Below are 24,281 nucleotides of genomic sequence, written 5' to 3' on the forward strand. Positions count from 1 at the left end.
CAGAGTTCTGAAATATCTAGGGAGACCATAAACCCGTGCAGTTTCATAACTGCAGATTTGGGTGGTGAATATCATTCTTGACACAGGAAATGCACCCCACCTGGCATCACTGGAGTTGACAGTTTTTCATCCAGTCAAATTCTAGTAATTCTTAGTGCAGACCTGTCTCTTTGATACACAGACTTGCTTTATCCAACTGTTCATAGATTAAAAAATGAAAATAGCAAACATGGCCCTGCTTCACCTCCTGCCTTCTCCTTCACAAACATTGAACTTTGAATCTAGACAAATCTGCTTGAAAGAGCAGAGAAAAAATTAATTGTGTTGACCAGATCCTTGGAATTCCAAAAATTGTGCACAACTCTACTTTGCCTTGGTTAAAAACCCCCTAAATAACATTAGCTACATAAAAATATCCTTTAATGTTCTCATCCATTGAAAAGAAAACAAAACAAAAGAAAAAATATGTATAAACACGAGGAAATGTTTGTCTAGCACAGGCTATTGGTTCTTGCCTACTAAGATAAAAAAGCTACTCAAACTTGTTTTATGACATCACTATTAAGGTTTATTGTAGGAATTCCTTTGGGTAGTGAACTATTATACTCAGTCCACAGAGCCAGGAAATTATAATTTTTTTGAGTCTAAGGAAATGATTTGCACAAAAAAATACAAAACTTCAAAGAATTAGTCACAATAAATTATCCTGAGGCAATTAAATTAGCTGAGAAGTAATTTGGTGGTATAAAAACTTTTTAATCTGAAAGTCATTAAACTGAACCTCTAGAGTGCAAAACCCATTTGATCATGTGCTCAGAATAATATTTTTTCTTCTCTTAGATTTGCAGCTGGCTGTGTGGCAAATGGTGAAGAAATCCAGTGTCTCTGCAGAGAAGGCTACACCGGAGCTCGTTGTGAACGGTGAGTAACCTGTTTCTCAAAACCAGGAGTTTTGTCTGCACTGGGACAGAACACATGTGGACATATGGACATGCACGTATGCACAGTATGCATGTCCATAAGGGGCAGCTATTTATATGAACAGCTGTTGAAGAGTGGTGCTGTGGTGTAATTCCAGTCACAAACCCAATGCTCCCTGGGGAAATGTAAGAATTCTCCACAGACTGACTCTGCACCATTTTTACCGAAAAGAGGTGTGTGCCTCTTTGCTGAAGTGCCCTATGCCTTGCCTCATCCTGCACTCTGGTAATAATGACTCCCTCTTATTTCATCCTTTTGCAAGCTAAAAACATTTTCCCCTTTCCTCCAGTGTATACCATGGTGCCTCAACGGTCTAATCCAACAGCAGCCATGTAACATTTAGCACATACTATTTATCCCAAATCATTCTGGTGTGCTCCTCAGCTGGCAATTACACTTACCAGGCTGATGCCATCTCTGTTGCTGGAACATTTTCCAGCAGTCTGGAAAAGCAAGAGAAGAACAGCATGGCAGTTTCAGGCAGGCAGAGGAACCAATTTCACTGAGTTTCAAATCCAGAGAGAGAACTGAAGTGGAGTGGAGTGGAGTTGTCTGGTTTGGAAATTTGAAGCTAGTCCTGAAGACAGGACCTGCAGTAGGACGTAGGACATGGTCTTGTCTTCCAAGACTGGTGCCTTTACAACTCTGCAGGTTGTAGGTATTTTCTGTTCCAGGTGTAGCTGTACCTCAGCTGCTCATCATGGCCCTTTGATCCTGCATTATCACCCTTATAGGGCTTACCACAGAGTGACTTCTAGGAATGTTAGCTATCCAGTGCGAACAATGTATTTTACCTTTAAAATATTTAGAGCTCAGTCACACAGACTGCTTTGCTGGCAGGAGGCAAGAGGGGGTATCACACAGCAGAAGGGTGATGATGTCATTCAGTGCTGCTGCTGTTTGAAATCTCAGCTGTGCTTGCAGTGTGATCCCCCTCAGTACATGTTTTCTGGTGCGATCACAGGCCAGAATGGTATGGTTTGCTTGGTTAAGCCTTGTCAAATTCTTGTCAGATTAAGTGAATTATTCCTGCTAGAGCACTGTGGGAGTTCTTTTATTTTTAGGAAAAAATTCTGCAGCACTCACAAAGATATTTTTAGCGTAGTGCAGAGGATACTGTAAACCAAAAATGTATTATTTCTGTCTAAGTCAAGACATGAAATCAAAAGTTCTTGAAAGTTTCTTCAGGTGAATAACTGGGTTTTTATCTCACGGGAAAGTATATTCCACAAAATTAGCTTCAACTATTTAATAAAAAATTACTTGTATCTGTCTCCTTATCTAGCTGTGCTCCTGGATATTTTGGAAATCCACAAAAATATGAAGGCTTCTGTCAGAAATGTAACTGTAATAATAATGGACAGCTGGCTAGCTGTGACCACCTGACTGGAGGTACGTGAGGGCCTGTGAATGGAGCATTGTTCTGAATGGAAGGGAGCATTGTTTTCTCTTTGGGAAGCAAAGAAGGAAGGTACTTGGATAAGCTGAACTGAAGGAAAGATCTAGACTTACAAGAAATGTAGATAATTTTTTACAAAATGTAAGATTTCCTAAAACGTCACAATAATAGAAGGGCTGTCCCTGAGTCATCAGGTTTACCCTTCTAAACGGTTTTGTCCTGTGTTTCCCTTCATAAATACTGCCAACTTTATTTTGGTTTTGTTTCATGGCAGTGTTTTTAAAAATATCATGATTCCTTTGTTGACAGGGTTAAATCATACCCTGCCAGTCTGTCTTATGGATTTAGGAAATTGAGCATCCTCAAAATGCCTTTTTAAAATGTATTTGGCACAGTTTAGTGAAATCTTCAGAGTCTGCTTCAGGCACTGCCGTCTTAGGTATCCAAGCTGCCTGCATGTGCAGTGGAAATTAGAACCTGACTCAGGAGGCTCTTCTATAAATCCTGCTACGCTGCTCTTCTAGCTAAAACATTAATGATTTCCCAGAATCAGTCACACATGTACTTCACTACTAGTAAGCTCTTACATAACACCATGGGCATATGTTTGCTTTATCTATTAGAATTCTGAAGTAAAGGGCCTGATCTTACATTCCTCAGAGTGTCTTTACCTCGATTCACTTCAGTCCCTTGAGATACTCCTTTATATTTAGAAACACAGAGACCACTGCTCTTGAAATGTCCTTGATTCTCCCATATTTTCATTCACCAATAACAATTCACGTTTCCTTCTGTGTAGACAGATTTTCTTCCTCATATGTGAGTGAAGTTTCCAACTAATAACTCCAAATATTTCCATACTCTTTATTTCTCTGCACTGCTGTTCATCCTGCAGTCTGGTAACTGCAAGGAACACATTGTCTTTCCTTGGCCACAGAAATCAGAAAAACAGCAGGTGATGTGAACTGCTGTTGGCAGCTGGTGCAATTTTTCAATAGCTTGCTCTCACTTCATGTTTCGTCATTGAAGTAATACATCTCTATTATACCTTGTATGGAAAAGATCCAAGCAGTGTTTGATGTTTTATCATTCCTTTCTTTTTTGAAGCAACAGTTTGCCAGGACAAACTAATCCGTAGGGCAATATTCAACAAGCCAGTTTGTTTTCCTCCAACTACACCTCCTGATCAGCATTAGTCCCTTTCTCTGCATTAGGAATAAGCCCCTCTGTGATCATTGGCACAGCATGTTCTAGCAGGTTCCTTTTGCATGATGTTTGGTGCTTGGCCAGCACTTCACCATTTCTTGGCTGGTGTTGTTGGTGCACAAGCTGTAAGAATAGTTTTATTTAATTAGTACTTCACAGTGACAGCTGAAATGTGCCTGCTGTTAGCTGAACTACACAACAGCAGAACTGCATGGATGTTTGAATTTCAGAGGAATTTCCTTCATTCTCTTAAAAATATAATTTTTATGATTTGTCTCCTTTTGGCAGCAGTGATCACTACCAACCCCGTTTAACTTCCCGATGACTTAATGTGCAAGTGCCAAAGGAAATGGCACAGCTAGGCAGTTTGTTCCAGGCTGTTTCATGCTGCTGGTAAAGTTCAAGTCCAATTTTATCACCGTATCCTCACACAAGCTGCAAGCTGTTGATGACTCTTGACAGTGGCAGCCTATACTGAGTGCATCCTTTTCCCTTAGAGTAAATGACATAGAATCATTAAGGTTGGAAAAGACTTTCAAGATCATCAGGTTCAATCTTTGACCAAGATGCATGGCCCTTTTCATTTTCAAGAGGAGATGAGAGCTTGGCAGTGGGACCAAGCCTGTCAAAGGAACTTGGGCATCAAGATGGGGAGGTTCCTGTCCTATATGATGGCATTTTTAGGAGCCAGTTCCTCTCCTACATCCTAGAAATAAGTATCCTAGGATGTTACTCCACACACACCTGGAGACTGTTAAGCTTCTTATAACAGGGTTGGTAAAAATCAAACAAAAGAGTGCGTTGGACAGGAAATCACCTGTGCTGGCTTGTTGGAAAGTCTGAGAGCAATGTTTGTTATATACGACCTGCATCTGTGGTCCAAGCTGCTTGCCTTGTCTTAACGTACAGTGCCTCCATCCATGCACACACACTGTGGATTTCTCTCAAGATTGATTAATACCTTAATCTTGCAAGCTGTGACAGGCATGAAGGAAGGCCATAAATATTTCTCAGTTCTTTGTGGGTAAGACATTCTTTGGGGAATCAGAACCTGTGGTTTCAACCTGGATACTGAAGTAGATAAAGAGGTTTGAACCTATGTCCTGGGTTAAGTGCTTTAACAATATAATCTTGTCTCCAATCCTGGTGGTGTTGTTCGAGGCAAATTCTAACAATACATTTGAGAGGGTCTTCTACTCCTATCCAAGTAGCATATATTGTGGATTACAGTAGGTTTCCTTTGAGGGATGGAAAAGGTGTTGCTTTCATCATTAGTGGGAGTTGAATGTTCCGGCATGCTCAAGCCTTCTGAGCATTTCAGCTAATTCACAGTGGGTATGGATTTATGAGAGGGCAGCCTCATGTTTTAATGGCTGCCAAACATGAAAAGTGAGGGAAAAAAGGCAGTGATATTTCCATAAGAAGACTTTGGTTACTAATGACTAATTTTGTGATTTCAGAATGTTTCAACAATGAACCAAAAGATGTGGATCCCAATGAAGATTGTGACTGTAAGTGACAAAACAGAACTGCACTTGGATGACTTTTAGCTGGCTCTGAATACATACTGCTGACTCTTTTAAGGGTGACATACTTTTAAAATGGACTGAGATATCCTGTAATGAATGTTTTAAAAGCAAACATTCAACCAGATACTTGGAAAAAATGATTAAAGAGGTGCTCATCTAGTCAGGTGTAAATGGAACCTCCTCCTTACTTCTGACTTAAGTCACTTTCCTTAATGCTGCAGGCTTTGTTGTTGTCTTTGTTCTTCTGACTGCACCAGGTGACAAGCTTCAAAGCTTTTCCACCATTACTAATGTGTTCAGTGAAATGTTCTCTGTGTTAAATATCAAGGATATGTATTGATTTCCACTGCTCCCTCCAGCCTGCGACAGCTGTGTGATGACACTGCTGGAGGATTTGAGCACAATAGGTGACGAGCTTCAGCTCATCAAGTCTCAGCTGCAAAGTGTCCATGCAAGTACCCACACTCTGGAGCAGATGAGAGACCTGGAAACACGCATCAAGGACTTAAAGGTAGGCACACAGAAGCACAGAAAAGTGGATTTTAGACTAAGTGGATAGGCAATGAACCCAGGAACCTTTGCCTTAGTTTTGTCACTTGCAAGAAGACATACATCAACCCTGGATTCCAAATACCAGATGCTGGCAGCACTGGGCTTCACCTGTCAGGAGGTACCTGTAGTTTCCATGACATGCTCTGAAACAGAATCAGTGTCTCTGCTTTTTCTGAGGCTTGCTCACCTTGGAAGTTACACCTCTGAGGTGTCCCTCTAGCTATGTCTATTTCAAGCACTTCATGTCTCTGCATTACTGAAAACCCCCAACATTCCACTTGCCATTACCAAAATTCATTCCAAAAAAATGTTCTTTGGTTGGAATAGCAGTTGCTATACTCACAGATAAAACCCTCAGGTTTTGGGAAGGAATTATTCAGTTCTCATATTAGTAATTCTGCTTTTATTTACCTTGGGTAAAGATTTAATCCAGTGAATTTTTTGCTTTTTGTCTGTTGTGCAGTGGGTGATTTATTGGATTAATTTTTTCCTTTTTTTTTTCAGGTCTTATTGAACAATTACCGTTCTGTTGTTCATAATCAAGGTTCAAAGGTAGATGAGTTGGAGACAGAATTCATTAAACTAAATCGTGATGTAAATGCTCTCCAGGAAAAGGTGATTTACCAAATCAATTTAAAAGTACATGTCTCCTGACTATGTATTAGCATGCTGTATCCAGATACTTTTAATCTAATATTTTTTTTCCTTGCTAGGCTGAAATGAACTACAAAGAAGCTGAGAGATTATTTAACAATTTTGGCCAAACTCATCAGAAAGGGAAGGATTTGGTTTCACAAATACAAATAGTGATCAACAATATACGAGGTAAAAAGTAATGTCTAACTCATGTTTTGTTTTATAGCAGCTTTTCAGCTTATTTACAGTATTCTTAATTGCACATAAGAGATTTTCTTAGATAACAACTTTGTAAATCAAAATTTAGTCACATCTGTAGTATTCACTCTTCCTATTAGAAATCTAATATATGATGTTTGTTTAGGACCCTACCTTCCCTATGAAGTGAAAAGGGACAGAGAAGCTTCACTACAGAGACATTTCAAGCCACAAATTTGACTATCCTGACTCATGTCTAGCTTTGTTCTGGATTGTTATCATGGGCTCTTTAAAGTTAGAAGCTCAAAATTATTGCTGTGAACTTGGTCATTTGGGACAAATTTCAAGGTTAATGCCATCTTGCTCTCTCTGGTTGTGCATCATGGGGTACTTTTCATCTTAATAGAATCAATGGAAAATGGATTAGTTTCATTAGGGAAAGAATAAGACATGCCTATTCCTGAATTCATTAACGAAGCCGATCCATCTCAGAGAAGATGGCTCTGTCATTTGAGCATTTTGAATAGGCTTAAGCACATCCTGTTTTTAACTTTGACGGTGCTTTTTTTTCAGCGCTCTTGGAACAGGTAGCTGGCACAAACGCAGAAGGTAACAACCTGCCCCTGGGAGGTGCCTCTGAAGAACTGGCCGAAGCCCAGCGCATGATGGCCGAGATGCGCAGCCGCAACTTCGGCCAGCTTCAAGCTGAGGCAGAGAAGGAGCGGACGGAAGCTCAGCGGTGTAAGTGCTTGTTCTCTCAGCTTCTGACTTTCTGGAAAGATCAGTCTTAAATCTGAAGAATTATTGACTGGGTTGGAGTAGAGGGAGCAGCCTTTTCCAGGGTACCCCCAAGATTTGAAGCTGTTGTTAGTCAATAGGAAAGTGGCTGTTCTGGAGGGGATTTAAAGGCATTTTCAGTGTGTTATGGAAGAAAATGGGTTGAGCTGGGGAAGAAACCCAGTGGATCCTCCTTTTGTAGCTAGATCAATCTCAGTAAAATAAAGATGTAGCCAATCCTAACACATCTATGCAATACTGTGTATTGTAAGAGATAGGCAGTGGTACACAGTTATTTTAGAGGAATTGCATGTTTTAATTTAACAAGAGATTTTCAGAAGCTGCTAGAGTAGTCCAAGGGCCAGGTCACACAAGGACGAGGAAGTTCAGGAGTTCTAGATGCACTAGTTGTACTCCCTGTCGTGTTCTCTGCAAGTTTGAATGGGACATTCAGAAACTTGATTCCAGACAGTGGAGACATCAAGAAAAGTTGCAGGCTTATCTCCTAACCAGGGGCATAGTGGAGGAAAGTGAAATGTGAATGTCACCCATATGAGTGACAGTTAATTTCCATCAACCTTGACCACTGATACCTACCTCTGAGTGACTCTTCTGTATTCTGTCAGCAGTGAAATGGGCATGCTAAAGAGTGTGATTAATTTGTCATCTTTATTATTCCTATATTCTTTGAAATTAAATGTGATCGTATTTCTCCATTGATTACAGAGGAGGCTTTGATAACTAGAGTACTTGTAGATGTCTACATTGTAGATGAAATTGTTATTTCATATAAAAAAGATATATTTTCAGATCAGCCTCATCCTTAATTAAGAGAACATTTATCTGTGCTGTGTCTGCAGCAGCAAACTAGTGAGCAGATTTGATCCAGCGAGATGCTGAATAGCATCTTTGCTATAGTCACACTGAAATTAGCATTGCAGAAGATGCTCAGTTCACACAAGTACAGCTTTATAATCCTAAATGTCAAGGCATTTTTAACAAAGTTTGTTCTGGTCCCTTTCTTCTCTAAACAAAACTTTCCTTTCTGGTCCTGGTCCTGATACTGCAGTACTGGCACGTATTAAGAATGAACTACAAAAGCACCACCAAGAGAATCGTGGGCTTATTAAAGTTGTGAGGGATGCACTGAATGAATATGAATCCAAAATCACTGACCTTCGTGAAGCTCTGAATGATGCAACAGCTCAAATCAAGCAGGCTGAAGGCTTAAACAGAGACAACACAGTTCTGTTAGAAGACATTAAGGTAATGTTGGGCATCAGGAGAAAAAAATTAAACCTCAGAAGATAAGAAGTGGTTTTGGTTGCTGCTTTTGACCTCATTAAGTCAAGCAGCACTAATTCTTTATAGACTTTCTTCAGAGTCTCTTTCCATCTTCTGATGGGTGTGTGGACAGGTGTAAATGTGGTGTACTGCTGCTTATGGCCTCTTTGTGTGACCAGAGCAGTGTGACCAAGACATAGCTCTGATGAGAGCAGGGAAGGAGAGTCTCTTCCCGGTACTTCTTTCCACCTGCCACTAGTGTTTTTGTTTCCTTTTCAAGACCAAATTCCTGATGCTGATCTACTTTTCATAGTAAGTTCTTCAAAGTATTTAGCTTTAACAGCCATGAAAGATGGGTGCAAAAATTGGTGCAATACTGTTAAATTATTTGGGATTAGTGTTCCACATAACAGCTTCTGAGGTCTCATCAGGACAAGGAACAGCTGTTATTACTGAGCAGTATTAGAATTTTAGAGCTGGTAAAATAGCACAAGGAATAAGTTGTGTGCTGCAGGACACATTCTCTTAATTGTGTTCTTGTTGAAATGCATCACTGGTTTAGCACACTCATTTAATGAAAAAAAGTGACTGTACCCTTGGTAAATCCTACTGCCAGTTAGATTAGGTTTTGGTTTGTTGTTTTGGTTTGGTTTTTTTAAATTTTGGTTTCAAGATACAGCTTTTCCTGCCCCTTTTCTTAACTCGATCACATGTTGTTCCACTTCTCATTTTTCCTCAGAAACGGATTGAAGAGACAAATGTGCAACAGAATGGTGTCCTGGATATTCTGAACTCAGCCCGGTCTTCCCTGACACAAGCTAAGAGTGTACTTGGATTACTGCAAGAGAGCAAAGAGGTAAAGTTTATGAGAAGGTTAAAAACCCCAATATCTTCTTGGAGATGAGGCTTATATGAGCCAGCCAAGAAAGAAAGGATCTCACAGCCCGTCCTGGATGCAAAAGGCCTGCCTGCACCAGGTTACTGTGAGAGAAGCTTGTTGAGGGCTGTCACGTGTCTGAGGAAGACACTGAGCTGCAGGTATCAGAATTTGGGAGAACATCTGTGAGAAGTACCATAAGCAATTGTGCTATTCTTGTATTTCTTTCTGGTTAATTGCTCTTAGCCACTGCCAGAGGGGCAAGACATTAGGCTGGAGGGGTCTTTGCTCCAACTCAGCTTTTATGTAGTGGGTCTGGAAGCATAATGTAATGACTCCAGTAGCCTTCAGAATAAGTCGGACGGAAATGTTTTTCCCTTTGGTCTCCTCAGGTGCAAGGTATGTGTTACACTGAAGTAGACATGGACAAAATGAAACATGTGCAAATACAAATAAAACTGTATCTTTTTAAAACCATAGGAATATGAAAGCCTGGCTGCTCAGCTGGATGGAGCAAGGAAGGACATGAATGAAAAAGTTGCAAATCTCTCATCAGCAAGTAAAGAACCACTGGTGGTGAGGGCCGAGGAACATGCCAAATCTTTGCAAGATTTGGCAAAACAACTGGAAGAGTATGTTGCCATTTCTGTAAATGAGTAATTTTTGTACAGAAAAAAAGGGGTTTGAATGGTCTGTAATTTCACTTGCTTTCATAACCATTTGCAAAGCTAGAGAGAAATTAAGTCAGTCTTTTTCTGCTTCTTCATGATGTACGGAAATTTTATTTTTCTCCAAAAACCAGATCTTCCTGTATTTTTTCTGGTTTTTTCCCCCCTAGAAATACATAATATAATGTATTATATTATAATAATATAATTTTTATATCACATAATACTGTTTTATACTACTGTACTAACACTTCATTAACATCTTACAAGCAAGAGGAAATCTTCATGTATAGAGTGGGAAGATGTTTAGCATATTTTTTGTGGAGTTATTTCAGGTACTTGTACTCAGGGATGTTTATATGGTATCAAAGAATTGAGGCAAATAATTGGAATAAATGGCTGTCTTGGAAGTCTTCAGACATGCCTGCTCAGCACACTGGAGGAAAAGACCTCCATTGGTTTTCTCATCCTTCAAGGAATCTTCTGGAAAGACAAAAATATGACAAACTTGATAGGAATCAAGTGTTTCTCTCTCCATTATTTGTACTTTGCATTGGAATTATGAGAGAGGTTTTGGAGGCCTTCTGTGATACATCAGAACAAAATGAAGGAAAAAAAAAAAAAGTGAAATCCTGATTTACTTTTCCCTGTACAAATTGTTTGCATTTTGTCGTTGCACCAACTACAAAGTCTCAGAAAGTTAAATGCCAAAATACCTAACATGGCTGAAAAATTCTGGGGTTAACAAAACACATTTTCATTACTTTTTTTGTTAGTTTTCAGTGTGATTTTTTTCAATTAGGAAGGCATTGTTCTCACAAATACAAGACAGCTAGTACTAGATAGTTGTATAGTTCATAGGGAGTGGGTAGAAGAGATTCTGTCCGTTGTTTCTGATTCCAGAGCTGCTGTGCTGGTTCTTGGGAATAACACAAAAGGTCTTGTAGTTGCTCAATGATCTGACATCTACAGTTCTCTGAATTCCTCTTAACTGAATTGTATTTGGAGGGCTGTGATTGAGGTGCCTTATTATTGACCATATGCTTTGGTGAATTCTCTCTGTCTTAATCATTTGAAGGCTGCTTTGGAGACTCACAACTGTGTTTTTCCATTTACCTGAACTTATCCTGTCTTCTGATGAGTCTTTCCATGTTGGTCTATCTCCAAATTTGATACTTTCATAGAATGAAATTACAGATCTAATTGAAAAACTTTTTCTGTATAGGCGTTACTTAGAAAAGACTGAGTTCAGATCTGTTTGGAATCCATCTCACAGCCTTGGGAGAAGGCTGCCTTTTTCACTCTGTTTCCCACAGAATAAAGAACAGTGCCAGGAAGGACGAGTTGGTAGGCTGTGCTGTGGAAGCTTCTACTGCCTACGACAGTATTATTGGTGCCATCAAGGCAGCAGAGGAGGCGGCCAACCAAGCTGGGAAAGCAGCTGACTCAGCTTTATCTGTAAGTATCAGTAAGTGGCCAAATCATGGTAAACTTGTTACAACTGGAGTTCTATTTTCTTTAACTATGGCAGCGGCCCCAAAATCAAACAGCTGTGTGTCTTGGCATGCTCTACTTTTCTGTGACCTTTTGTGAGTTGCTGTTCTGCATGTTGATTAACTCGTCTTGGCTCAGCACTAACCAGGCCAATTACTGCCTTTCTGATGCGACTGCCCATATGAGTACTGACCATTGCTTTCAGTGAAAGATAGAGATCTTACAAGGCAAGCCTAGTAATCACTACAGGTGATTTCAGGTATTCTCTTTTACTCTGTACTACTAATACCCACAAGCTCTTCAGCTGAGATATAGCATCCAACAGCTGTATGCTAGTAATTTCCTCCTAATGCCCTAAAATCCGTCTGAAAATTGCTGAAGACCAAGGTTGTAGTATGCTTGAATTAACCAGGATAGTTGTTGCTAAAGGTTGTGTTCTTCAGATGAGATCTCAGTAGAGTTGGGGGTTCTTTAAATTGGATTGGGCTCTCTCTTTTACTCATTAAATTTTAATGTAATTATTAAGTGATCTTACAGTATCATGCTTCTATTGTCAGACTGTGAAGAGAGAAGACCTATCAGGAAAAGCTGCAAGGTTAAAAACTGAGAGCAGTGCACTCATGGATCAGGCACAGGAGACTAAAAGGACATTGCAAGGTACTAAGAAAGAAAGTGGTACTAGAATTGTTGGCACAGCAAGAGAAACTTTCCGTGAACCATAAATTTTCACATCTTCAGCACTTGTTTACAAAAAAAAATGTGAGTTCCATTATAGTGGAACTTTTTGTCATAGTTATTTCCCATGGCAAAAAGGCAAAGTAGATTTCTGGCTTCTGCTATGCGATACACCTTTGCAGTCCTCCTGTCCAGCAAATTCTTTGCCTTGTACTTGTTTTGCAGTGGACTCAATGCTCAGTAGCAGCATGAGCTGTGTAGGAGTGTAGACAAGTACTGCAACACCATCTCTCCAACAGAAAATTGATATTTTTCTTTGAAATTCTCATGGGACTTTCACTGTTTTGCAGCTATTGGTCCTAACCTCGAAGACCTAAAGCAAAGACTTGATGTTGCTGATGGAAAGACAAATGCACTGAAAATTGATCTTGTCACTGCTCAAAACAATCTCAACGGGATAAACAGAGGTTTGTTACTTAGGGATCACTTCTGGCCTGCCCCTTTCATCTGTTACTGTAAGAATCTGCATATTCATTTCTGTGTGTTTCAGGTGACATCAACAGCATCATCACCAGCGCAAGGAACATGGCAGAAAATGCCAACTCTGTCACCAATAGTGTGTTGGGTGAACTGGTCCCAATTGAAGCAGAAGTGGAAAGAATTAAGAGTAACTATGGAAGCACACAGAGTGCCAGCTTCAACAAAGCACTGATGGAGGCAAACAATTCAGGTATTGCAGGTGCTTTGTGAGACCTACCAAATCACTGTAAGGATGTACTTGGCCAGTTTGCAGCAGAAGCTTTAATCACTCAAGAGTTAGGCACGTACCCTAAGCCAGTATTCTGAACTTCTTTCATGGCCAGTAGAAAGGGACAGGCACAGCAGAAAGCGACTCAGGCCATTCTGTGGTATGTGTTAAAAGCTAGCACCGTGACTAGTCTCTAAAGATTTGGAGGCCAGTGACTAATGGGGGACCTCAGGGGTCAATAGTGGGTCTGATCCTGTTCAACATCTTTATTAATGATCTGGATGATGAGGCAGAGTGTGCCTCAGCACGTTTGCTCCTGACACTAAACTGGAAGGAATGGCTGATAAACCAGAGGTTCATGCTGCCATCCAGACAAACCTCAACAGGGTGTGGGAACAAACTGCCAGGAACTTCTTGAAGTCCAGCAAGGAGAAGTCCTGCACCTGAGGAGAAATAGACCCATATACCAGTATAGGCTGAGCAGGTGGCCAAGCTGGAAAAAAACGTTGTAGAAAAGGACCTGGGACTCTTGGTGGGCACGAAATTCAAGATGAGCCTGCAATGTGCCCTTGAGGGAAACGGTTTGAACACAGGAGATTCCGTCTGAACATGACAAAACAGTTCTTTTACTGTGAGGATGACTGAGTACTGGCACAGGTTGCCCTGAGAGATAGTGTAGTCCTATCCTTAGGAATATTCAGAAGCCTGCCTGCACACAGTTCTGGGCTCCTGGACCTAGGTGGCCCTGCTTGAACACAGGGGTTGGACACCATGGCCTCCAGAGGTTCCTTCCAAGCTCAGCTGCTCTGTTATTATGTGATTTTCTACTGCATTGGCTAAAGAAGGGCCCCAGACAATTACCTTAGGCTACATGTCTGTTAGCTGAAATTAAGTGAAAAGGATTGCACAGAGCCTGTGCTGAATACAAAATAAGGGACAATCACATTCCAAAACAACTTCATTTTACATCTTCTCAGCAGCTTTATCTGATAAAGTCAAGTTAAGAGAAAAACATTTTGAATAATATAAATAGAAGAGCTAGTCCTGCATAGTATTGCAGGGTTGTAAGTCATCCCTGCAGTTACAAAACTGATTTATAAATCTTATTTAGAAAAAACAAAAGCTCTGGATTTCATTTTATTTGCCTTCTGCATCATTGTGTTGGAGATGAGAAATTGTCTCATGTTATAACAAAAGTTGAAATTCTCATCATACTTTCTTTTCTCTTAAATAAACCTGGCCAGATACCATAAGACACTACTAAACTGTGCTGATTAGCAACTTTGACACAAGAATATAATTCATGCCCTACTCAGTCAGGCCAGCAGTCTGCCTACCCCATTATTCACTCTGTGACAGTGGCAGTAGGAGATGCTAGGAGCCTGAGCCCTATCTTCTCTCCTTTATCCTCATTCCCCCCTAGCATCCACAGCCACTGGGTAATAATGTCAGAGACCACTTTGCTGTTCTCTTAATACTTTCTTCTAGACCTTTACCTAAAACATTTTTTGAAGTGCTGATTCTGACTGCTTCTGCAAGTACCTTTGGCCAAAAATTTCAAGAGTACAATAACGTCTGTTTAAACTGCTACTTTTAGTGAGAGCTTCCTAATATTGTAGAACCAGTCAAAACTGTTTTGTCATTACCCTGTCCACTGCTTTTTCTGATAATTGTGTAGTGATACCATATTTTTGCATCGTTTTCCTCCTCCTTTTTAATAGAAATTATTTGCTCTCTTTTATTGCAGTAAAAAATCTGACAAACCAACTTCCAGATCTGTTCAGCAAGATCAAGAGTATCAACCAACAGCTGATGCCAATCAGCAACATCTCTGAGAACATAAATCGCATAAGAGAGCTGATTCAGCAGGCAAGAGATGCTGCAAATAAGGTCTGTCCTGAGCATTGCAATCATACTTGACCTCAGTGGTTTGGATACACAACAGTACTTTCGTTCCTCTTTATAAATCATTTATTTCAATGTGTGTGAAAAACCAGACATAAGTTCAACAGCACTACCCAGCAACTGAAGTAACTGTGGTGATGGGAAGCATAATAATTCATACATAAAAATGACAGGATGCAGTAGCACTGCTACATCTTTCTCCCATTATTTTTTTTCCTCCAGGGCATCTCCATAATACTTATTTGTACAGCAGCCTCTTGCCTTCCAAGGTACACTGCGGTGGCTTTGGCAGCAGGGACAGAGTTGATTCTGCTGCTTAGAGACAGGGCTCTTCATGGTCAATTGAAAGCTGATGCTGCCAAAGAAGTTATGCAGCCCTGTGCTCTCATTACCAGCTGCTCCAAAATGATAGAAATTGGCTACTGGCACCTTATTAGACTGCCCTTTCTCCTTTAAGGAACTGCTAGAGTTGCTGAAGTGATAGTGTGGTCTCAGGTACTAAGAACCATCCCTGAGCTCATCACAAATAGCCTAGAGTTGCAGTGAATGAGAGGAGTCAGTGATCATGGTGTATTTGGCTGGGATAGGATGTGTCTTTATGATATCAGAGGTGCATTGTAATTCCCAACAGACAGTCAAGTCCAGCTAAGTGAAGCATCAGGATGTGTTTGTAGACTTCTGAATAATTCATAGACTTGCTCTTCAGAGCTGCAGGGCACATCCTTCCTTGCCCGTGTATTGAACGTAACAGTTACTTGACAGAGGCACAGTAAGGGTTGATTAATTGATGTCTGGAACAAAAAAAGTGCTGTGTTAAGTATTGATAATACAAACTACTGCAGTATCCACTCTGTTTCCTAATTATTTTGTTTGGTAGGATCAGAGTCCAAATCTGTGGTAATTAATGGCCGAAACACGTCTAGGATGTGTAATGGGTTACTTTGCAATTACACACACCAGTGAAACAGGAGTGGTAGCAATGTTACTATAGTTAATTGTAACATACTCAACTTTGGTTTTCTTAACAGGTTGCTATTCCCATGAGGTTCAATGGCAGCTCTGGTGTAGAGGTTCGACCTCCAAGCAACCTTGAAGATCTAAAGGGCTATACTTCACTTTCCTTGTTTATCCAAAGACCGAAGCGAAGATCAGACACCCAGCAGAGGGCAAATAGGTTTGTCCTGTACCTGGGTAATAAAAATGTAGGTATATTTTGATATTTAATCTGATTTTAAAACCAGATGTAATGTTTTGAGAAAAGAATGGGAAGTGATCTGTTCTGACTGAAGTTTGTAGCTACTGTTCGCCTATTTCTTTTAAATTGCATTTAGTCGTGGTAGAAGTGTTATGTTCATTCCTTCCCTGGCAAAGTAACTAACAAGTGGCTGAGCCTTGTCCTTTGATGCTTTTCTCTTTTGCTCATTTGGAAGTTACTTCTCCATCATGGATACCATCACACATTCTTAGCAGACCTGTCAGTTTCTGCAGCAGTCAGCACAAACTCAGCCCAACTCCTGCCTCAGAGCTTTGACTTTTTTCACAATATAAGTCACTCTGAGTTTCTCTGTTGGCTAAAAAAAAAAAAGTGATCATTCCAGTTTTAAAATTCAGCCCCTCACTTCTTAATTTTTTTTGTCTTCTGAATATGCAGAATAATGCAGATCTGCTTGTGCATTCAGGTTTGCTCAATCACCATCAAACATTTAAAAAATTTCCTGCATGTGGTTTCTAGTCTTGTTATTTGACAGGAGCTGTACCTGTAGTAGGCCTTGTGCTTACACAGAAAGCTGTTTAGAGGTATTTGTTCTACACTGGATTACATCTTTTTATCCTCTGAATAACTAGCCAGGACATCCATTGAAAGCATTTTAATGGTTACTTCTGAAATAAAGTATCTTGAAGAAATAAAATGTGGTTTTTTGGGGAGAATAATTGCTCCCAGTCAGCTCCCAGTAGGAGCCATTGTCCTTCACTGAGTGTTGTTCTGAACATCTTTTTTATGTGACAGATGTTGAGTCTAATTCTCAGTAAAAGTGTCATGTTTTCATAGCTTTACCTGGAAGATGTTACGAGGGAGAAAAATATTTTACATAGTGGTTTTACAAAAATAAAACGTCACACAATTAACTGACTTCTCAGTTTATTTACAACTATATTCATTGAATCAGTGCAACATATAGGATTACAATTTTTTTTCTTTCCAGAACTGATAAACTTAATTCTCATCATTAGGTGGGTGGATTTCTTATGACTCATGCACAGCATGATGATGTCTCTGAGGAAGTACTGCTGTATTTTACCTTAATTATAATTAATCATTTATTAATTATTATTTACTTGCTATTTTTAGGCTTCCAAGGACTACATTGGTATGGCTGTGAAAGATGGTTACCTTACTTGTGTCTATAACCTGGGAGGTGGTGATGGAGAAGTGAGAGTGCAGTCACTGGTGACTCAAAGCAGCACTGAGGAAGCTATTATGGATCAAGTTACATTTGAAAGGTATAAGACCCACAGTGTACAACAATCTTCTTGAAAACCTGCTAATAACATCTTTTATCAGTGTGATGTGATGGGTTATTCTGCCTGTTTTGGTTTTAGGATTTACCAGTATGCAAAGCTGAAGTACATCAAAGCAGCAACATCAATGTCTCCAGATCCTGAAAGCCCTAGGAGTGCAAGCAGTGGAGACAGTGACATGCTCCTCAATCTTGATCCCAGCAGTGTTGTCTTTTATGTTGGAGGATACCCACCAGATTTTAGGGTACAGAGTTTCTTAGTGTTTTAAAGAGATTTTGTGTTAATCATCCCATTGTTCTTACAAGTAAAGATTGGACCTAGCAGTCTTTCAAAAGCACGTGTAAAAGTTTATCTATGTCAGTAGGAACAGATGAAATGCAAGGAGATGCTACTTCCTACAGAATCTTCCTGGCTTGTACCATGCTAGAGCTCAAAGAAGGGAGCCTGATGATATTTCACTTGCCAAGGAAAGCATGAAACCTGTCCAGCCCTGCTAAATACTGTTCCAAATCCATGTGGCCCTACTTTAAATTGTGGTGCACTACACCTAGGGTAGTATCAGAGAATTTGGATATTATATACAAGCATGTAGTATCTTTTTTTTACATATTTAGCATGTCATATTCTGTGTCTTAATAATAGTTGCAGTAAGTCTTAGCAGTTAGATAGCAATGTAAAATTGTGTTAGCTGATGTTGATGAAATGGTTTTAATGACACTGTTTTGCAGCCTCCAGATAATCTCAACTATCCCCATTATGAAGGCTGCATTGAATTAAACAGCCTAAATGAGCGTATTATCAGCCTTTACAACTTCAAGAGGACTTTTAATCTCAACACCACTGAAGTGCAGCCCTGCAGAAGGTATGATATGAACACAGAAGTGTTTCACAGTTCTGTGATTTTATCATTATGAATTCTTGTCTTTCACATCCAGAATAACCACTGTAGCTAAATTAGTGATTTTTTTTTAAACTCTTGGTCATCATTACATTTCTTAGAGAAAATCCTCAGTAATGACATGATTCACGTCTATGGCAATCTGAAGTGTTATAAAATCCAGACACAATTTGTAGACTAATGTATTCGTCTATTTTATAACTTAAATACTCGATTAAGTTCAAAAAATACAGTCATTAATGATTTCTTCTCTAAAGACCATTTGTCAATCTGATAGAAGCCAGTGGAAGGTTTTCTGTCTACTTGGGTTAGATCAGAAATTGGCCCTATACCAAATGCTTTAGCTTAAGCTTTTTTAAAATTGTAATGCATAAGTCCACATGGTAGAATCTTTTGCCGACATATATTCACACCTGTGACATTGAATTATTACAGGTATAAAGAGGAGACTGACCAAAGCTATTTTGAGGGCACTGGTTATGCCAGTGTCACAGTGGGAGAAAGAAGTGCCCAACAAGTACGGTACGAGCAGGCAATTGAGACGACTGCAGATGAAGGCATCGTGTTCTTTGCAGCAAATGGGGTAATGTGTGGAATGCTTCTGTCTGTTCTGTAGTGCAAGAACATCTTAAAAATCTTGCTTATTAAAGAACATGTTAGATATAGTAATAACTGTAAGGAAATAAATGTGTTAAGTGTTAATAAAAGTGTCTTAAAAGTGTTATTTTCATCTGTGTGGAAAATTAGTAGATATTGCTGTATGTTTAAGGTCATATGGTTTAATCTTTGGTAGTTGTGACAGGGGGTTGGACTTATGGGTCCCTTCCAGCTTGAGATATTCAATGATTCTACCATTCCACCAGAATACTCACTTTGTCAAGGCTGAGTAAAAAATCATTCCAAGAAGCTCCTCCATTAGACCATGCAGAGAATTCAGAACTGGGGGCAGGAAGGGAGGAATGTAATTGGGATCAAACCAACGTTGGAATATTGAAATCCTCCAGAATTGGAAGTGCTCTCTTTCCAAATCTAGATATGTATGGAAACAGAGTAAGAAGGAATAAGGAAGTGACATGATGACTTATACCTGTAAAGATGCTCAAAACCACAGTGCTACTACTTATCTAATAATCTTGTAGGCGTATTTGCAATCACCGGAACATATTCTGGGTAATTTTTCAATGCTGTAAAAATTCAGTAGACATTTGGAATGATACAAAGTCCTTTAGAGATTTGGAGCTGATACCAGATCTGTTTATAATAGTTTAAAATAATTATGATTGATTAGTATAAGTTTTAGGCTTAGTGTTATCCTTGCCCCAAAAATCTTTCTAGAAGCAACTAGATAACTTTGTTAAAATTATTCATATGACAGTGAAATATATATCTGAAATTATAGCAGTTTAATTGTGTTGGTGTTTTTTGTTTTTGTTTTTTTTTTTTTTTGTTGTTGTTGCAGGATCAGTTCATCAGTGTGCTCATTAGAAATGGTTATACAGTTTTTAGATACAAACTTGACTCGGAAACTCCAAAAGAAGTAGAAGGCAAAAAACCTGTAAATGATGGAACATACCAACAAGTATGTAATTTTAAAGAATCAAGGGATCATTATTTGTCAAAATACACATTAACTGAAACTGTCCTGTTGTAAAGTTTAGTTGTGGAGTTTTCCTTTTGATGAGGAAATCAAGTCACTGGAGACTCGTTTGGAGATGTGAAAATTAACCTTTTTCTTGTCCTGTTTTAATGTGAATAGTTAAGTTTTAACAGTGAAACCACCAAAGGAAAAATTTTGTCAGAACGATGCTTTACATAAAGATAATTGCAATTGTACATTGTAATTATTTATATTAGTTTCATACGTAGATTAATGTTTCCACCACTGAAGGGTTTCTTTCTTCAGGGTGGGCTGATCTTTTTAGAGATTACTCTTTTGCAGTCTTTGTTGTTGCTTGTCTCCTTAGCTTCAGTCCAGCTCTTTTGTAGCACTACCAGAGTGAAATCACAAAGACACTGTTAAAAACCTTTGATTTCCATGTTGGTTAGTTCTCCCTTTTCCCCTTAATATATTTCCAACTTACACTTAAGTAGTGTAAGCTGCAGGGTCTGCTGCAAGGAATCTTTATGCTCTACTGTGTTAAGTTACCTTCAGCCAGCTAGACTGACTTAGTTTTTGTAACAGGCAGCAGCTTCTGAATCTTCAGCTGCAAAGACAAGACAATATCTGAATCTTAGGTGAGGTGTGTTTTTAGGGCAATCTTTGGGATGAAAATAAAAACTCACCTTGTACTTGGAGAGTTGAACATTTTTCCTGCTTTGACTAAATGCCCAAAGCTTGCAAAGTACCTTTGAACTACTGCAATTATCCTTGATTTAAGTCACTAGTAAACAAGAGGAGGGGGAAAAAAAACATCAGTGTGTCATGCTCTCTGGGGGTACTTTTAATCAGGTTTTTGTTTCTGCCAAGTGAAGTGGTTCTCGTTATTTGTGTATTTTAGATTAATTTGGTGCTTGACCGAAGAAACAAAGTTGTGTATGTCAGTCCTGCTATTAAAGCCAACATTCATGTCTTCAATTTCACTGAGTACTACCTAGGTGGAGTTCCATCTTTTCTACGGGAGCGGTGAGTAACTATAAAAAGAATGTAATATACAGGCTTTGTAGGGAAACTCCATCTAAACTCTTTCCTTATGCAATTTCTTTCATGCTCATGCTCTGTATTGACTATCTAATGTGACATAAAAAACAAGTGTATAATACATGATCATAATCTGTGCTTTTTGGCTAATGGTGAGATCTTTGTTGTAGCTCATCCTAAAGATTGGGTTTGATTAGCATGAGTTTGTGTACACGATAAAGATTGCTCTTGTTCTCTTTTTCTATTTCTTATATTGTCAGCATTTATAGGTTACTATAGTGGTATGTGCTTCGAAATGCCAGGCTACTGAACTCTTTTTCCTTCCTCTCACTGAAACCAGCTTTAATATATCCACACCTCCATTCCGGGGCTGCATGAAGAATGTCAAAAACCCAAGCACTGCATCTGTTGTTTTTGATAAGACTTTTGGTGTCAGCAAGAAATGTTCAGATGACTGGAAGGTAAGTAATACATTTCCTCAAAAACTTCTGCTGGAATTCACAGACTCTGGTTTGTCTATAAATCCTGGACCATTATATTTTGCTAAGGTCAAAAATTATATTTGGTTAACATGTGATGGCAGTAAAAGAACCTGGATTGGGTGTGAAGATGCAGAAATAAGAGACACCAGCCCTATTGTGATAGCTTGTTACAGCACATAGTCCACCCTCTTATTTAATACTGTTTTCAATTAAGTAGTCATATTTACCATGTAAGCTTGTTGGCTTCCAGTTGCTGATATTGATTAGGCTGGAATACTTAATACTATTCTGTATCTTTCTTCCTGCCAAGGTCTTTATGCTTCCTAATTAAATGACCTCTCAGCCTTTTTTCTTAAAAAATGGGCAACTTCCATCAAAGTCTCTCATTCTAAGGCTCCACTCATCTGATTGTTTTGTGATTATTTTCTGTGCAGCCTTGAGTTTTGCCATGTTCTTTTTAAAATGGGACAACATGACTTTTCAGTGCTGGTTTAACTAGTGCTGCATGGAGAGATTGAAACTATCCTTCTGCTTCTACTTACTGCTGCTTGCATGGTGCATGATCTCATTTGCCCTTTTTACTACAGCATTGCACTGAAAGTTTGCGCTTATTTTCTTGTGGCATCTAAACCTTTCACGGAGTGATTTCTTCACAGACTATCTTTGCAGAGGATCTAATCTTCATTCTCTGTATCTGCAAAACTTCTCATGTATTAAAAAGTGTCCCATTACTCACACAGTTTCAATTATGTAGCTCATCTGCACAGCTTCATAGTTCTGAACTATTCCTCCAGCTACTCAGTTTTGTGTCCTCAAACGTGAAAACTTTCAAAGCCACAATAGCTAGAGATGAGCAGCTCATTATTCTCAGCAAGCCTCCTCTCTCTTTTTAGAGTTTAGTTAATGCTGGCAAAGCCAACTCTGACAGTCTGTTCTGTACTGAAATAATGGTTTTTGAGGTTTGCCTTGTGCTTGGTTTTGACTGGAGCTGATCACAATTATGTTGAATGGGGCAGCTGTCGTCTCTTATTGGCATTTCTTCTGATTAAAAGGAAAATCACTGAAACATTATTTTCTCTCTTTCAGCTTGTCAGATCTGCAGCTTTCTCCAAGGATGGAGCACTGAGCCTGAGTGCAGCAGATTTCCCATTTCCAAAGGATTTCCAAGTTGGCTTTGGCTTTCAGACAACAGCTTCTACTGGAACACTCTTAAATTATAATCTACGGGTACGAAACACATTCAACTAAGCATACGTGATGGGTTTTATCTCTGAATCAGTCATTTCAGTTTGTGTCATAAGTCTTATGTAGATTCCTGTATTTTAAGGTAAGAAATGCCTTTTTGAGTGTGGCATCTTGCATGAGAAATGCATTCTGGTCATTTCTTCACATGGCCAATGAGTAGTTAGATGAATAACTGAGCTTTGAACTAGAGCCTTCTGCAGAGTAGCTCACACACCTGACAGAACCATCCCAGTAAGAAAACTGTCGCTTAATTGGCTGGAAATTTTCTCAAGGAAAAATGGCACTCTACCCACACAGAAATGTTACCATGTTCAAATAGGCAGAGGAGAGGGATTGGTTTTGGCTATGATCCCTCAGAAAGCAGGGAAATTTAAGTAGAACCCCATTCTGGCTGGTTGGAGGAGCTAAGAAGTGGCTGCACACCAGATATTTGAGAAGAAGATAACTGACTCCTCTGCTTTTTGTAAAAATAAACAAGTATTTTAAATAAATGTTTGCCATTCAGAGTGCAGAGGTATTTTGAAATGGAAGCTATGCTCATAATACAGAACTTGGTACACATCTGGTGCTAGATGACTGAGAAAAGCAGGTCTAGCGTAAGAAAATTGTTGCCGACTGGCACCCACTGAGAGCTGTATTAATGGCAGTAGCAAGAACTAAAGGCTTTTGCATTTATTTAGCTGATCATTTTGTGGGGCTCTTTTGTAGCCTGATGTTCTTTCCATCTTTCTGAGTCCTGGCTCTGTAACTGCAAAGATGCGAGATAAGGAAATTAAACTGGAAAAGAAATATGAAGATGGGTCAATGCATTATGTGACAGTAATGAAAACAGGCAACAGGTGAGTCCAGTTCTTCATCTAGTTCTTATGTGTTGTGGCTGGAGAAAGGAAATTCAAATTTCGGGGGACTAATTCTTTGGGTAAACAGCTTGAAATGGTCTCTTCTAGCAGAGGATACCTAAATAATGAAGGGAAAGGAGATTTTTGTTCTATGAATATGGATGCTGGTACCTGTGATGTTTCAGCTACACCCTACTATGCATTTCTTTCATAGGTTGTGTGAGTTATCACTGCTTGTCTAGCTGGAGCTTTGGAGTCTTTGGAGCTCTTCCCCTTCCCATAACCTTCACATGTGTCCCCTGTAAAGGACCAGGGTAGAAGCAAATGCTGTGTCTGTTTTTTCAGTAATGATCTCTTATGCAGATATTAGATATTAGAAGAGACAATTTACTGAAAAGCTCCTAAATCATTCTGATTGTTGTGTAATGCATGAAATTACGTAAGTGTTAGTTGACGTGGAAAGTTTTGAATGGTTGGCTATAACTTTGGGTTATTATAACTTAATTCTGTCTGTTTCATTTTGACACAAAGACTTAAATCCTGTCCCATAGTTGACAATAAGAGCATTTTCATTAATTTCAATTGCACTAGGATTTCACTGTAAGACTCAAGTATGAACTTCAACTCTTGCTTATTATTTAATATGGAAAAGCAGAGCAATTTCACAGCAGTCAATAAGCACATACTGAAAAAGTCCCAGAACTAAACTAATGAAGCTCTAGCATAATGC

General features: G+C 39.2%; 1 protein-coding gene across 1 annotated transcript in view; it reads left to right on the forward strand.

The window, feature by feature from the left end:
- The window catches only part of LAMA3 (laminin subunit alpha 3), a 106,401-nt gene that overhangs the window by 73,970 nt on the left and 8,150 nt on the right, over nucleotides 1–24,281 (forward strand). Inside the window, exons 43-67 of the mRNA XM_038128348.1 lie at nucleotides 841–921; nucleotides 2,267–2,373; nucleotides 5,047–5,097; nucleotides 5,475–5,626; nucleotides 6,172–6,282; nucleotides 6,381–6,492; nucleotides 7,075–7,242; nucleotides 8,348–8,544; nucleotides 9,302–9,418; nucleotides 9,920–10,071; nucleotides 11,424–11,565; nucleotides 12,159–12,258; nucleotides 12,627–12,743; nucleotides 12,827–13,006; nucleotides 14,772–14,914; nucleotides 15,958–16,131; nucleotides 17,280–17,431; nucleotides 17,531–17,693; nucleotides 18,178–18,311; nucleotides 18,783–18,930; nucleotides 19,807–19,926; nucleotides 20,846–20,970; nucleotides 21,326–21,446; nucleotides 22,554–22,694; nucleotides 23,421–23,551. Coding sequence (XP_037984276.1) covers nucleotides 841–921; nucleotides 2,267–2,373; nucleotides 5,047–5,097; nucleotides 5,475–5,626; nucleotides 6,172–6,282; nucleotides 6,381–6,492; nucleotides 7,075–7,242; nucleotides 8,348–8,544; nucleotides 9,302–9,418; nucleotides 9,920–10,071; nucleotides 11,424–11,565; nucleotides 12,159–12,258; nucleotides 12,627–12,743; nucleotides 12,827–13,006; nucleotides 14,772–14,914; nucleotides 15,958–16,131; nucleotides 17,280–17,431; nucleotides 17,531–17,693; nucleotides 18,178–18,311; nucleotides 18,783–18,930; nucleotides 19,807–19,926; nucleotides 20,846–20,970; nucleotides 21,326–21,446; nucleotides 22,554–22,694; nucleotides 23,421–23,551 — 3,339 coding nt within the window. The remainder of the gene's footprint in view (nucleotides 1–840; nucleotides 922–2,266; nucleotides 2,374–5,046; nucleotides 5,098–5,474; nucleotides 5,627–6,171; nucleotides 6,283–6,380; nucleotides 6,493–7,074; nucleotides 7,243–8,347; nucleotides 8,545–9,301; nucleotides 9,419–9,919; nucleotides 10,072–11,423; nucleotides 11,566–12,158; nucleotides 12,259–12,626; nucleotides 12,744–12,826; nucleotides 13,007–14,771; nucleotides 14,915–15,957; nucleotides 16,132–17,279; nucleotides 17,432–17,530; nucleotides 17,694–18,177; nucleotides 18,312–18,782; nucleotides 18,931–19,806; nucleotides 19,927–20,845; nucleotides 20,971–21,325; nucleotides 21,447–22,553; nucleotides 22,695–23,420; nucleotides 23,552–24,281) is intronic.

This window comes from Motacilla alba, chromosome 2, assembly GCF_015832195.1.
Source record: "Motacilla alba alba isolate MOTALB_02 chromosome 2, Motacilla_alba_V1.0_pri, whole genome shotgun sequence".
Lineage (NCBI taxonomy): Eukaryota > Metazoa > Chordata > Aves > Passeriformes > Motacillidae > Motacilla > Motacilla alba.